Source organism: Coffea arabica, chromosome 11e, assembly GCF_036785885.1.
Source record: "Coffea arabica cultivar ET-39 chromosome 11e, Coffea Arabica ET-39 HiFi, whole genome shotgun sequence".
Taxonomy (NCBI): Eukaryota; Viridiplantae; Streptophyta; class Magnoliopsida; order Gentianales; family Rubiaceae; genus Coffea; species Coffea arabica.
The window spans coordinates 54,796,980-54,806,016 of NC_092331.1; the positions used below are offsets into that span (position 1 = coordinate 54,796,980).

Sequence of the window (9,037 nt, forward strand, 5' to 3'; positions counted from 1 at the left end):
AAGAAAAATTAAAAAAAAAACAACAAACAAACAAAACAAAACAAAAGAAGGAAAATTAAGAAAATAAAAAAAATCATTCTAATCATTTTGTTTCATCAGAACCACTATTAACCCATTTTTACACTCCATCCTCATTAACATTTCTTCCCATTTTGGTAAAAAATTCATCATTGATAGCCCATGCATACTTCTTGTCTTTGGAAGAAAAAATCATCATTTGGCCCAACTTAACACTCCTAGTCAAGACATCACTCGGCTCTCTCTGGGGGAAAAGGAGGAAAAAAAAACACACACAAAAAAGGCTCTACTGTTGGCTACAAAAATCTCCTCTCTCGGCTCTCTCCCACAGGACAGAAGACAAGCCATAACAAGAAAAAAAAAAGAAAAACTCCTCTCTCCATTCGGCTCCCTCTCTTTTCCTAATATACACACACAGAATCAAGCACAAGAAAGCAAGCAATCGGACGCGAGGAGATTGGAATTTCATCAACAATTTTAACTAAGGTCATAAGAGGTATCAACACTTCCATTGAACTATTTCCCGTTTTTTTTTCTTTATCGTGTTGAATTCATGTATTATTGGTTGTTCCTGCTGTTTTCTTGTTGTTGCTGCTGGTGTTGTTGAAATTTTGGGGTAAAGCCATGAATAAACATTAAGGAAAAGATGATTTCTGTGAATGCATGTTAATTGTTTGAAAAAATGCCAAAAAGAATTTTAGGGACTGTTTTGCCTTAATTCAGCCTTTTTATGTTGTTTTCTTGTTCAACTTAGATTATAGTTGTAATGTAGAAGTTATAAGGAGGGTTTTGGCATAATTTTTAAGATTTTTGGTGAAGATTATAGTGTTTTAAAAAATAAAAAACTGGACTGGCTTTTTGCTTTTCGGCCACCTTCGGGTCATCTTTTGTAAAAATTAACTCCGGAAATGGAACCTACGCGAAAAATGGAGTGGAAAGATGTATTTTGAGAAATTTTGGCCACTGGAAAAGTCGCCGGTGACCGGCGGTCCGGTGGCGCCGCCACCATGGCTACCAGCTGAAGCTTCTTCGGTTGGCCGAAGAAGAAGGAAAGGAAACGTATGGGGAAGAAAAGAGAAAGAAAAGAAAGAAAGAAAAAAGGGGTTTGGGCTAATGTTTTATTTCGGTTGGGCCAAGAGTTAGTTTTGGTTGGGTTATGAAAATGGGTTTTGGTTTATTTTCTTTTGGGTTTCTGTTGGGCTAAGAGTTTTGAGTCCATATATTTTGGTTGGGTTTGAGTGATAAAAGACGGGCTGGCCTGTGTGTTTTAGGTTGGGTTTTCAGTTGGGCTTAGGTAGGTTTGGCCCAAGTAAAATAAAAAGGGAGGCCCGATGCCCTCTTCTTGCCCAAATCAGAAACGAACTTGCACTTCAGTCCCTGTACTTTCAAGTACTTTCACTGCGGCCCATAACATTTTAAATTCCTTTCAACTCGGTCCTTAAATTAATTTCACTTTGGTCCCTGAATTTTATCTTTCATTTAATTTGGACCCCTGAACTTTGGAAAATATAATTTTTGTCCCCCAAAAGTTTTCAACTTTTTGTAATTCAGTCCTTGACAAATTTTGGCTCTCTTTATTATGATTGTTTCTTTTCTTCAATAACTAATTATGTTACTTTTGAACATATTCAACTTGTAATTTTTAGATATTTTAAATTTCTTTATGTTTGACATATTAGCGTGAGCTTAGTACTTTTATTATTATTGTTTTTTTTTAAAATTAAATTGGTGCCATGATTCTTTTGTTCATTGTGAGTATAAATAGGACAATTTGACTCCATTTAGTCACCACTTCAAAAGGGAGGTACCTCATTATTATTATTTCAATGTTAATTACGTGCTCTTATGTGCTCTTACGTGCTCCTATATGTTTATATATTTTTATATGCTTTGTTTATTTGATTTGAATGATCATTTAAATTTTCTTATACTTTTTTAGTTAATTTTATAATTATTTGAGAGGCATTTAAATACCTCAAAAATGTAATAGATAGGATAATTAGATTTGTTTTATTTTATTTCCCCTTTTAGATTGTAGTTAGGCGCTCCCCGATGTAATAGATAGGTTGTGTGCTTATGTGGCTTATGTGTTACGTGCCTTACTTGCTTTCCTTAGGATTTTTGCATCTAGATATTATGCTTATGTGTTACGTGCTACGTGCTCTTATGTGTTTATTTGTTTTAATTTATGTCTACTTGTCTTATTATGTATTAAAAATGCATGACGTCACCACACTAGTCCAACGCTAGTTGTGGTTTCTCCCTCCGCTTACTTGCTAGTCCAACGCTAGTAAGGATTTTTAAAAATGGGCTAGTCCAACGCTAGACCCTTTAGGCCGTCTTTTGACTAAACCTCGCAACTAGCTTAGACTAGGTTGAAAGGGTGCCTTAGGTTTGAGTTAATCGAACCTTTGCCTTCCCTTTCTTCAACCGTGACTCCCGAATCCATTTTCTCTTGTTTTCAAAGACCTGGAGTTGTCAAAAAGGGTTTTATTTTATTTTATTTTACTTTATTTTTTGGGTGACTTGGTACACCAAAATTTCATACCAAGTGGCGACTCCTATTTTTTCTTAAAAACCCTTTTAGACTAAATTTTGGACCCAAATTGTCGCATTCTTTAAAGTCCCATTCTAGGTCCTTTTTCATTTATTTTAAAATAAGATTACATATTTTGTAAATACCTATTTTTATACTTATATTTTTCCGTCACGAAAAATGGGGCGCGACATGAGATAAAAAGATAATTGGGAAGATAAAAAGGTGTATGAAAATTATAATGGTGATGTAAACAAATATATTTGGGCAAATAATCTCTTGTCCAAGCAAGTTAATTTTTTTTTACTTGGCCTATTTTTAATTCCTTGGTTACATACTTAATAGGGTATTACCCGATATGGAAAAGGCCAGATGTGTTAGAATAGTTGCCAGATTCATCGTGACAAAAAAATTAATTTGCATTTATGAGTTAGATATTTAGCTACAATGTGACTTTTTTTTCATTTATATTATCGTCATCAAAATGTTCAGTATAAAGAATTTGAACATGATTAAATTTGAAATTAATTTTGAGACGTTAATGTCAACTTACAACTACTCATGCCCTCGGTGCTTAATAACTACCACATAACTCAATCATGCTAAAAGATTTTTGTTTTTATAAACCGTATTCTCAATATGTAAAAACTACATAAATCCAAAATTATCATACTTTCTTTGTGAAAATATTAGAATAAAATCTTTTTTTGGGCGATTTGGGTATTTGTGTTGGGCACCCACTTAATTTTTTTTTTTTGTATATGAAAATATATTTGAGAAAGTTTATGTATCAAAATCTATTAATTAATATATTGGGTCATATTTGGGTCATGAGTTTGAGATGACCCAATATGACCCAATCCAGAATTAATCCAATTTAAAGTTGGGCGGGTTGGGTATAACTCATTTAAATGAAAATCCAATATTAACCCACCCAACCAACCCAATTGCCAGTAGGGATGGCAACGGGGCGGGGTTGGGGCGGGGGACCTCTCCCCTATCCCCCGCCCCGCTGCCTACAAACTCCCCCTGCCCCCGCCCCATCCTCCGTCCCCCGCTCCCCCGCCCCGTCCCGCTTCCCCCGCGAGTGCCCCCGTGGGGCTAATAAAAATTTGTTATATAATTTTATTATGATTAAATTTTAATAAATAATCAAGTACTAAAATATCAACACATCATCAATTGTAATTTTACAATTAAAACTTATAAAAACAATCAAACAAAAATTATTTGAATACAATCCAACATGATGAAATAAATATAACTAAAGTAGTCAAGTTTTCACTTTTCATACAAATACAATCACTAATTCATTATTGTGCTTGTGTTTTTTTTAAAAAAAAATGTTATTGTATTAAGTGTAATTAGGGATTTAGTATAAATGTATTAGTAAATTTAGTATAACCAATTAATAATTTGTATTAGTACACATATATAATTATTAGTATAATTAATAATATCAATTATATCATATATACTAATAGACATCATATAATAAATATAACTAATAATATCATTATTATAAGTTTGTAACTAATTAAATTATATATTATATATAATTATATACCTATATATATTTTATATATTGGTTTTTTTAAAGCGGGTGGCGGGGCGGGGGTACACTCCCCCGCCCCCCGCCCCAACCCCCTCCCCATTAGCCCCCCGCGGGACGGGTGCCCGCAGTCACCCACACCCATTGCCATCCCTAATTGCCAGGTATAAGGTTAAGTATTAGTACGAAGCTATTTCAATATGGCTGTTCTCAGTTATTTGCCAGTGTGATGGACTTTGCTACATACTGACATAGTACCCCCCTAAACCAAGATCTTCCATTTATTGGTAGACAGTGCTGCGTCTGGAAATGTTACTAAGAATATTTACTGTGTTAACGTTTTAACCTAACATGTAATTTTGTCTGTATAACTATTTAAACTTTAAGTTTTGGCATGCAAAAAACAGGTTGGATCTCCATTGCATCAGATATTTCTCAAGTACTCCAACATTATTGGACATGTAGAGAGATTTTGTTCCTTTTTCGTTGATGAAGGTAACGTCTCATATAATGTATGTGCTTAGATTTATTTGTAATCACTAAGTCTGCTAAGACATACGTGCATGTTTTCAAAGACAGTCAACAAAGCTCCAATTATGTATTTGAAGTATGTCAAGAATTTGAAATATGAGATTGAGTATCCTCAATTTAGGAGTTACTGTTCCACTTAAGTCCCATTGAATGTTATGAGTGATGTATAGCTCAATTCTACGATTAAATCTTTGTCCATTGTTGAAAATTGGTATTTTTGGATCCTTTCAACTAAAGATTGTATCCTGTGTGACATCTTTTTGCTAGACCTAACAGGGATTCAATCATATCTAGATTAGTGCTTGGTAAAAGTGTTCTTTTTTTTTTTTGTATCAAGTTTCAAATGGTTTTCAAACTCAGATTTTCTTCTTTGTGAAGTTATATGGAAATTAGATTTCAATTTGCATTCCTTTTTAGAAACAAACAACTGTGGGGGAATCAACAACTCATTCATTTGGCTGTCAAACAACATCTCCATCCATTACCGAAATGTTAAAAAATGTTTGAAAATGTAAAACACAAGGCGGACGCATCTTGGTCTTAATAGCTCACCTAAATCTTTGTTTATGTTCCCTGTGGTGACTGGCTACAGTTCTAGGAAATGGCTTAGAGTGAGCATGGTGTGCATGTTAGATATGATAGTCAAACCTTAATTGGATTCTTAATTAGTTGAAACAAGTTTGTTTGGCATACCAATTTTATTATTGATTATGATACTTTTTGGTGCAAAATTTGATTCAGACTTTCATCAAGTTCCTATTTTAGACAATATCCAAAAGGAAAGCTCCTTTGGCATGTTGGTCTAACAAGAGATGAGAGGCACTGTTTGGAGAACGTGTAACTAGCTTGACCATCTAAATTACTACATTAAGCTTGCAGTAATGGTTATTCAGTAGGGACATAATGTAAATTTAATGGACCCCTAAGTTATAGCTGAGTGCACTGTTAACAATGTGCAAGTCAACTTTATTAATCGTGGTAGAATACGTGTTGCCACAGGAATAAAAAGGTCATTGCAGCGTGGCTGATTGTCATTCATTTCATAGATCATCCTTCAACTGTTGTTGTGTTGCTAATCAGTTATTATTTTGCAGCGCCAGTGGATTTTTCACATATGATATCAGAATCAGCACTTTATGAGAGTATTGAGACCAATGGGGTATTTATTGGAGGAGGTCAATATGGAAAAATTTATGTGCACACTGTAGAGGATGGGGATCCTACAGGGCTACCGCCAGGAAGCTATGCTTTCAAGATACAGCGTCAGGGCTATTATCAATATGTAAAGGTAATATGCTTTATCCATTTTCATGATAAGGCAATATAAATTAGATACTTAGTTTTCAGTTTCATGATATTGAATTTATTTTAGTTTCATTACATTGAATAGGCGGAGATACAATTTAGATCAGAATACAGACTTCTGTATGCGGATACATTGCTCAAATTGGTGGGCTTTGGACTCGATGATGCTTGCAGAAGAGCATGCTTGGTCATGGAGTATATCAGTGGTGGTCAACTGAAACACAAGTTACATGGTATCTTTCTTCATTTGATTTACTTTTGCTATATTTTGATTGCATAAAACCTTCACTTCGTGTTTTTCCCTTATTGCTTGTTGCTATCCCGGTAAAATATGTTTGTACATATCCAGAAAAAAATGAAATATATTTTGTATTAAGACAAATCTACGGTAATTGTGTTGGACATCCTTGTTTGTTGTGAATGCTAAATTGTTTGTCTCATTTGATCGTTTAAAATTTAAATATCTAAATTTGTTCCCTACTAAATGCAATCATGAGGTTTCCTTTATTTAGTTGATTGAAAAATTTATTACAGATGACACAACATGATTTGGCATGTTACCGGTTTGATGTTCTTATTTTGTTTGTTCTTTTGCGTCTTGAATTCACTAGAGGAAGAGTGGGATAGATAAGAAGACTTCTGTAGTTCCCATATTCCTTGGATACACTTCCCATTTAATTACGCGCACGTTCATTTTGTCCCATTTACCTTTCTTTATATGTCATGATTTAAGAAGTCAAAAATATCTTACCCCACATATCCCTCAAAAACAATATTCACCGGAAAAAATGTTCTTTTCCGGAGTGTGTGGTTTACCAATGATCTGACGATGGATTGCAGCGCGGTTGGCTTGATGATAACAGTAAGGTAGATTCTTCTACTCGGGGAAACCTTATATAATATGGTTGAAGATGATGGGCTCATGGTCTCTTTTGGGTCCTTTTAAGTACTCTTTTTTTTGCCGTATGATGAAGATCGAAATAAATCTGAGAGTCTATAAAAGTTCCATAGAAATAAATGTATCCGAATTCTTCCACCATATGCATAAGAAAAATTGGTTTCTGCATTTGATTTTTTTTTCCAGGTGTTTTTATAATTGGTGGAATTTAAAAGTCATTCTGTTATATTTTTTTTGTTACAGCGTTTGCATTACCAGAATGTTGACAAAACGAAAAGCAACTTGATTAGTTGAATTTTAATTTTTGTGGTTCTTTAAGAAGAAATTGTTCAATTAGACCAGCTTCTTGATGCTTATGTGCTAGCGAACTGTTGTCATCTAGTGAGAAAACAATAATGTGAGCAGCAATGAAAGAAATGCAAGAATAGTATGCATACTGACATGAAAATAAAACAGAGAACTACTATCCTATGTGAAATTACACAGTACTTTTTGTCGTCAAGTCTAGACAGCTTTTCAACTGCGAGAATCTTTACAGAAAAACTTTTAGTCCATGCTTCAAGGCAAATGACCTTTTCCTTTTTTTTTTACCCCGTAACGTAACTCAATAACTGTTTTCTGGTGCAGATTTGGAATTACAGTCAATCGTGAAAGTTTTGCATGATATAGCCTATGGACTACATTTGGTCCATTCACACTTTCCCGATCCCATTATTCATGGTGACCTCAAGCCAGAGAATGTCTTATTAAAAGTAAGATTAACTCTTGTAAAATTAGGGATATACATTGACATTTAATTCAACATTTTGACATGATGTTGATATTTTATTCCAGGGTGATAAGGCTTTGCTGTGCGACTTTGGCACGGTCACTTCTGTTGGTGAACGTCGTCGTCGATCTGATCCTGTCTACGATGGTCAATGCTGGGGTAGGCTATCCAACTCTTACTTCATTGCTTTCATGATAATATCTTGCAATTTCTATTTCTTGCACCACTCAAGTGTTTTATAAAACTTTAGGGATAATATCAGAAACCATCCTTGAGTTTTCTCTTAATATCACTTGGCACCATTGAAGTTTTAGAAATATCACTTACCTTCCCCTAGTAATTGTAAAAAGATTATATTAACCCTCACTTGACACATTATTCATATTTCTATATGGAATCAAACAGCATTAGAATGTTAATTGGTCTGGATTTTATCTTTTTTGCTTTTTTATTTTTTATTTTCCTTTGAATAGAGTATGCAATTTTTGAATTAAATATTTTAAGCTCAGATGATTTTAAAAATGTTTTTACTTTCATTATTCGGACAAAATTTTGCCATAACTCTCTTTAGTTTGATTGTTCTCATGACCAACACGATTAGTATACAACGATTTGTATACATAAACTTTGTTAAAGGAGTCATAGTCTCTATCTATGTGGGCATATCTTTTCCTATATTTATCCAAAACTCTACTATTTTTTTCCCAGGGTTCGTCAATTGCACAAAGACTGAGGTCTACTTCATTGGGGTTTTGTTATTTGAAATGATCACCAATGTCTCAGTTAAATATGACGAGAATGATTCCCTTATAGAAAGAGTTAATAGGCTGATCCCAGATTCAAGTGCATGTGAAGATCAAGTTCAAAAAAGACTATTGCAGCCTGGATATGATAGACAGTTACTAGCACAACTAATTGAATTGGGGAAAAAATGCATTTATAAAGAGGAAACAAAGCGTCTAGCTGCATTTCAGGTTGCTGATGTGTTGCATAGCTTAATGACTGAGAATGAGTAGGCCCATAGATATGTAAGATCAAGAAAAACGTTTGATTAATTATGTAGTTTTAATTTGCTGTATGTCACGATATCTATCTATGTTCAAGAATGTCAGACTGTCTTTGTTTGGATTTAACAAATTTTTGAAAAACTATTTTTGTCTTTCATGATTACGGTGATTAACTCCCAAAACAACTCTAAAAAAAATCCAAAAAATGACACCTAAAAAAAAAATTCTCACCTTTATTCTTTTACATGCTACCTATCAACTGTGACGATCCCATCTCACCCTAGGGCGAACCCTAGAGTTTAGCGGATCGCCAGTCTGACTCCTGTCATGACTCACTCACTCACATTAATTCCAGAGATAACATTAATTTTGATTAACTACTAACAATCCATTCAAGCTTATATTTCCCCAACCAAAACAA

At 34.0% G+C, this 9,037-nt stretch overlaps 1 protein-coding gene across 2 annotated transcripts; it reads left to right on the forward strand.

Moving 5' to 3' along the window:
* The first annotated feature begins 271 nt into the window (after positions 1 to 271).
* On the forward strand, positions 272 to 8,746 carry LOC140021779 (probable LRR receptor-like serine/threonine-protein kinase At1g74360). Of its 2 annotated transcripts, none has more exons than XM_072073063.1 (7): positions 272 to 514; positions 4,514 to 4,601; positions 5,732 to 5,925; positions 6,028 to 6,175; positions 7,468 to 7,592; positions 7,675 to 7,768; positions 8,318 to 8,746. In XM_072073063.1, the coding sequence occupies exons 3-7, from the start codon at positions 5,752 to 5,754 to the stop codon at positions 8,623 to 8,625; spliced, it is 849 nt and encodes a 282-aa protein (XP_071929164.1). In that variant the 5' UTR covers positions 272 to 514; positions 4,514 to 4,601; positions 5,732 to 5,751; the 3' UTR covers positions 8,626 to 8,746. The 2 variants fall into 2 exon arrangements, with proteins under 2 accessions (XP_071929164.1, XP_071929165.1); XM_072073064.1 differs by lacking the exon at positions 272 to 514 and adding an exon at positions 1,693 to 1,822.
* The last annotated feature ends 291 nt before the right edge of the window (positions 8,747 to 9,037 follow it).